At 31.9% G+C, this 6,417-nt stretch overlaps 1 protein-coding gene across 3 annotated transcripts; it reads right to left on the bottom strand.

The window, feature by feature from the left end:
- Positions 1-1,136: 1,136 nt before the first annotated feature.
- Positions 1,137-3,360, bottom strand: LOC108328465 (transcription factor DICHOTOMA). 3 transcript variants are annotated; one of them, XR_008246730.1, is made up of 3 exons: positions 1,862-3,360; positions 1,473-1,551; positions 1,137-1,332 (listed from the first exon to the last, which is right to left on the bottom strand). XR_008246730.1 is itself a non-coding variant. In XM_017562334.2 (2 exons), the coding sequence occupies exons 1-2, from the start codon at positions 2,904-2,906 to the stop codon at positions 1,702-1,704; spliced, it is 1,101 nt and encodes a 366-aa protein (XP_017417823.1). In that variant the 5' UTR covers positions 2,907-3,356; the 3' UTR covers positions 1,339-1,701. The 3 variants fall into 3 exon arrangements, 1 of the variants encoding a protein (XP_017417823.1); XR_008246729.1 differs by having other exon boundaries at positions 1,144-1,332; positions 1,473-1,757; positions 1,862-3,356; XM_017562334.2 differs by lacking the exon at positions 1,137-1,332 and having other exon boundaries at positions 1,339-1,757; positions 1,862-3,356.
- Positions 3,361-6,417: the final 3,057 nt, after the last annotated feature.

Genomic DNA, 6,417 nt, shown 5'->3' with positions numbered 1-6,417 from the left:
CTACGTACATAATGCAGCCAAGTCTTACACAAAGTTCCTTGAATATTATATGATCATTATTTAGCCCTGCTCTTTGTGGTCATCAAGTACATATTGTTGTTTTCTCTTACAATAGATATCTTAGAATTCTAATAAAAATAACTACAATCTATGGACTAAGTAAAACAGTAACAAACTCGTCTTATTTTTTTTAGTGGAAGAATGCTAATAAAATGAAGATTTATATATAAATTGCATGGGTTCAAGATGATTCACCAATGTAAGAGATTGATGGAAATGAAATATTTGATAAAAATAAATACTATCATGTTAAAAATATTAGAATCACTTAACTATTTTTTTAAGCCATTGAAAATACTTGATAGAAGTGTTTAAATGATTCATATGCTTATGATACTTGTAGTAATGACATTAGGGATTATAAACTTTGTCCTATAAACCTTACTTTTGGCATGCAGTTATGCATAAAGGTTGAGGCATCCCAATTTCTCCTCTACATATATCTATTCTTTTTGTTGATAAAAAAATGTTTATTAGCAAAGTTTAACAATTACATTATGATCTAACTTCTTTATTAATTTTATTTGTATGCGTTTCCCAAATCATATTATCCCAACCCTTCAGACATATTATAAAAAATCGTTATGATGAATAAATCTACAACTGAAAAAAAAAATTACCATGTGTTTTGCTTGAAACTAATAGAACAATGTGTGTGTGAGAAAAGCAATAACTGTATTATGAAAAATTAAAAGTGTGTATAAGTGAAGCTTACTAAGACATCACACACTAACTAGAGCATATAAACAGGGAGAAACATTCCTCTATAAATTAATTTTATAAAGTTGAGTGAAGTTTCACTTTATAAGATTAAGATAATAATAGAATTTGTTTTAACGAGATTTATTAGTGTTATCATGTTCAATCCCTTTTAAATTCTATAGGATCATCAACATATATTTAGTTTCAATCTCTTAATCTTCAATTCTTGACTTGATAAGTTTTTCACAGTTGAGTGAAATCTAAATCTATTTTGTAATTCCTAGTGATTAGTCTAGGTTTGAAAATTATTGCTTGATTTGATCAGTTCTTAAATTTTAAGGTGGTCAATTTACATTCATTCATGTGAGTTGAGTGTGTATATTAAGTGTTACATTATAAAAGATCTTTGTCTGAAATTTTTCAAAGCGGAAATTTTCTAACAGAATGATATCTCTAAGGTAATCAGTACATGTATGCCAACACATATAGTTTAGAACACCATGAATGACTGAATGATCTTGAATTTTCTTCTGTGCATCCGTCTCCTCAAATGACCACAGGATTTTGCCACTTTAAGAGTTCCAACAATACAATATATAAATCAATATATATATATATATATATATATATATGATCATAAACTAATTATGTAAACATTGAAATCTGCTAGCAACAAAGGACGGTTCTTTGTAAATAAAATTGACCCTTACATAATATCAGCCACGCTTAAAATACTGGTCAGAAATTATACACGCAGCATCCTTTTTCTGTCACATGCCCTCGGTTAATCTAGAGCAAAGAAAAAATCAGTACATTTTGGAAAAGAAATATAGGACAACAAAAGTTACTGGTAGAAAACACAGAAAGATTCCTCCAAGATCATGGTATTCCTTGCAAAACACTAGGGACAATCATCGGATAATACTGAAATTTAACATATTAGGTAGGATGAGGATTGGTGCACTCCTCCCAAGATTTTCCAAAAATTTGAAGCCCTAAAAATCAACACATAGGATTTTAAGCATCACTTAGATGTCATCACCGATTTCAATAGGAAAGAAAGAAATTCAGGTATTGTTCATGGAAATGAAAAACTTACCTGCAGATAGATTCATGCTGGCTATCGCACAAAAGGTGGAGCGTCCATTGGCAGCATTATTAGCTTCCCAATTTGGCGACAAATTGGGGAAGGAGTGGTAGTCACTGTTGTTCACACTTGCTTCCTTAGGGATCACAGCGTTTTGGTGATGAATGGAAGACATCAGAGAGTGTTTCAACTTTCTCTTGATGACAATGGATTCCTCAATAACGTTGAAGTCATCATCTCTTGGCACTCCTCCATCTACATCTTGAGGATGAAGTTGAAGGGGTGACCTTAATTGGTTCAGGATTTGATGGTTTTCAGTTGCAGGGCACTTTTTCTTCAACTCTTGCACCTTCCCTTCACCACTGCACAGTATCTTGCAACTAGTCCTTTCTCTTGCTCTTGCCCTTGCTTTTTCCCTTGATTCCTTCATCTTTGCTTTAACACAATAGGCAGCTTCTTTCAACTTCCCCTCTTCAAAGTCCATCCCTTGTTGCTGTCGTTGGTCTTGGTGGATGACAGAAACCACTTCACCATCCGAAGATGAGGAGAATTCGAAGCTATCAGCACTGTGCTTGCTTCGAGTTAGCTCCTTAATCGCCTTCTTAGACTTTGTGAAGAGCCAGTCAAGGGTGTTGCTGGCTTTATCAAACCCTAACATGTCTTGAAGATCGAAGAACTTGCGTGCGATCTCAATGGACAGCCTCACCCTCCGGTCCCTCAAGCCCTGAGAAGTGTGAATCTTGCTGTGCCTGTCTTTCTTGGCCGTTTTCTTCGCAGGTTTCTTGGTGATGCCATAAAGGGCACCACCGAGATCCTGATTGAGCATTGCCGCAGCGGCACAATCTGCAACTGCCCAATTGGCCAGTGTTTCAGGAATCGGAGCATGATAATTAGTCGGTATGAAGGTAACAGAAAGTGGATCATGGAGAAAGGTGGTGCTGGCAGAAGAATTTTCAGGGTGAAGGAAAGTGAAAGAAGGGTAGGGCGCAGCAGAAGAAGACGAAGAAGGGAAACGAGGGTAAGAGCCCGAGGAGGTGTAATTAGAAGAAGGGAACATCTCACATAAACAGATTTTTTGCAATTTCCAACGGATGAAGGAGAAAACCCTAGACAGCTTCTGCAGAATGAGGACCACCCCAAACGCAGAAGAGGTTTCAGTTTCTTATCTACCTTCCCACTTAGCTTCCCTAGCTCTAAGTATACACTTTTTTCAAGACAACATAGATATGAAGCATTTGGTAGTGGATTACAAGGAAAAAGAAAGTGGTTTGATTTGAGAAAGTGATGAAAGCTTTAGGCCAATGTTGGAAGTATGGTCTGCTTTTCACAGTTTCCATTATACTTGGAATAGAGCTTCATATTTATCAGGTGTGGTGGTGCAGGACCATGAAGAATGGTACCAAAAGGGTGGGGACTCTGGAGAAAGAGATAGAGAGAGAGAAAGAAAGAGTGTAGTATGTATGAGTAGCATAACACAGAGGATAAGACACACATAATTGGTGGATTGTGTGCCTCATTATGTGGAAGCAATGTAAACAGAAGAAGGTCAAATCATGGAGCTTTTGAGCCCGTTAATATATGTGTTTTGTGTACGTTATTTTGGTGTAATTCTCTGGCTTCGCGTGGATCCGTTGGATTTAGGGTTAAACTTCGGTTGCACACACTTTAAAAACAAATTGGGAAATTAGGTTTACTCAGATAACCATCATTTTTCCTCATATATTTTATTAATCAAAGTTACAGTGATGATACTTTTCGAATGATTGACACTAACACTATGACGTTTGCATTATATTTATGAAACTTTTTGTATGTTTCTTTTGTATACTTTTTTTCTTCTTCTTATCTCCCTTTCTGAATTATAAAATGCCACCATAATATATTGTCAGCGATCAAAGTAAAACATTTCTTCTATTTTTCTCTTCCACTTTTATTATTTTTTATCAATTTTACTATTCTATGTTTAGGGTGTTTAATGTGAAATAAACAATATATAGATTCTAAGTAATATGTTTCCAAAAGAAGTTATAATTAAATTGGATTATGGATAGCTTAACAGAACTTAACTATCGTGTTTTTATTTTTCTTCTGCAAATTTAAAGGAGATGGGGTGACTTTTTTCTGCAGAAGAAATTGCACAGTAAAATTGTTGGATTCACTTTTCCCAAGGAACATGAGGTTAATTAAGAAGCTTTCAATATGGTGCAAGTCTTCTTATTCGGTTCAGATCTTTACATTAAACTTTTAGAAAAGAGAAATTTCAAAGGATAGGATACCACACTTTCTCGATCAATAATTTGAAAATTTAGTTTTTCATTATGAATTTTAAATTAATTACTGATTGAATTACAAAATAAAAAATCCCATCACTTATAAAGTCATGTACAGTAGTTAAAAAATGTTAAAGTTATGCCCGTTTTAATGAATAAGATTTTATTCTAAGAAATAAATTACGTTATCAATATAATAAAACTTTACATCAATCAATATTTATTATTTTTTAGTATCAAATCCTAATTAGACGGGCAGTGTTTATAGCGATTAAAAAAAACTTATTTTTACATAAACTAATCACTCAATGACTAATATATTTTTTTCGATATATGTATTTTTTTTTTGCTTACATGATTTCATCATACTATCAAAGTGTAAATAAATAAATCGATTAAATTGTACTAGTACAAAGATAATTTTTTTTATATTATGATTTTCTAATCATGCATTATAAGGCATTTTAATATCCTTTTAGTGATTTTTAATTAGTTAATAGAAAACAAGTAAAAAAATTCATATTGACATGTCATATATAGTTTTCATAACATCTTATACATAAACTACTATCAACAAATAAGTTATTAACTACTTAATAAAACCTAGCAATCGAATTATTTTCTATTATATTTTTAAAAACGCATATTATTAATATAAGTGTAAAACTAAAGAATGTAAAAAACACTTTCACAGCATATAAAGACTTACTCAAACTTACATTCTCTTTTATTTGTCATCAAAACTGAAATCATTCAGTTGTGATCTTAAACTGTTGATCATGTATAGATAATTCTGCATTATTTGATAAACCTGAAATGTGTTTAACATGATCTTAGAGTGAAAGAGAAATCGGTAATTAGTAGCAAAAGCTTAGTGCTCCTTTGACTTGGTCTTATCGTATCAGCTACTGTCATTTTCAATATAGCTAGAAAGCTCTTTCAATGTCTGACACAGCTTCGCTTGCTGCACAGCAGGGTGGGGGTTACATCTTCCTTCTGATCTGCACTCGACACAAATCACCAATATATTTACTAGCGAATGAAGTTGTCACAACAAGAAATGAATCAGTGATGATGCTTTGTTTTTTACATGATAGCTATGGTTATATATTTTGATTTTCTCCTCCAAATGTTTGAGGGAACACAAAGGGTTTGACGGTATTCGAACCAAAAAAAGTAAATGTTTGAAGGATTTGAGGTTGCGTTTCAAAGATAGGGACATAACTGTCTCTTGACCTCATTCTTTTCCCTTCCCTTTGTAGTAAACTAGTAATCGCTTTTCAGCATTCACTTCAGTGATTCACTCTTCACAGTTAGGGCCATGCAGGTATATATACCATCAATTTATACTTGCTTAAACGATGCATGTTTTTCAACCACCACCAATCATTCACTTACTTCAAAATTCAATTTTCTTTAAAAAAAATGTTTGTATATTCAACAAAAAAAATAAAAGAAAGAAAAATAACATAAATTATTGATATTGTCGTGAAAATAGAGAGAATAATGCATTATAATAAAAATGTCTACTGCAACACGACAAATCATTCTTAATGGTTATCAAATGTTACATATGAAATTATTCTTAGGAGAGTATCAAGTTAGAATTTGTAAAAAAAATTATCCAATAAAAATCAATGAAAGTAAGAAGATTAAATAAATCAACAAATTAAATAGAAAAAAAGTTAATATATAAGAAAAAGAAATAAATATCAAAATGTGTAGAGAAGAAAAACAAATTAAGAAGAGATTTCAAAAGAGAAAAAATAAAAAAAGAGAGAGAAAAGTGATATTATAATTTTTAATTTTTATTAAAAATATATTTAATGTATAAACTATTTTGAGCGATATTATTTCGTATTATATTTTCTCTTAACATTTTGATTGCTTTAGAGAATTTTTTTTAATTTTCCAACAACTAGTATAAAAGACGATTATTATTAGTGTAATCAATGGTTCAAATGGAGTCTAATTTAAGTGAGAGAAATGATTGCACATGAAAGAAAGATAAAACTTGAGAAGTTCAATGGTACAAACTTGGGCTTTTAGAAAATGCAAATCGAAGATTATTTGTATCAGAAAAAGCTATATCAATTTCTCTCGGGACATAAACCAGAAAACATGAAGATGAAGATTATACTTTTTTTTACTGACAAGCTAGAATTTGATGACGAAGTACGAGCCTCGATAATTTTATCTTCTCTACCATAAAGTTAGAATGCTACAGTCACCACTATGAGTAGACAATAAATTGACGTTTGATGATGTTCGTGATTTGGTTCTCAATGAAAAGATTGA

The sequence above is a fragment of the Vigna angularis genome, chromosome 2, assembly GCF_016808095.1.
Source record: "Vigna angularis cultivar LongXiaoDou No.4 chromosome 2, ASM1680809v1, whole genome shotgun sequence".
Classification (NCBI taxonomy): Eukaryota; Viridiplantae; Streptophyta; class Magnoliopsida; order Fabales; family Fabaceae; genus Vigna; species Vigna angularis.
The sequence above is the reverse complement of the archived record's forward strand: the minus strand, read 5'-3'. Positions and strand labels throughout refer to the sequence as shown.

What these genes read in the sequence shown, in the direction of transcription:
- LOC108328465 (XM_017562334.2), bottom strand. Translation starts at nt 2,906, where the DNA reads ATGTTCCCTTCTTCTAATTACACCTCCTCGGGCTCTTACCCTCGTTTC. An exon ending in CAGCATGAATCTATCTGCAG is followed by an intron (nt 1,758 to 1,861) that starts GTAAGTTTTTCA and finishes GTTGATTTTTAG; the next exon opens with GGCTTCAAATTTTTGGAAAA.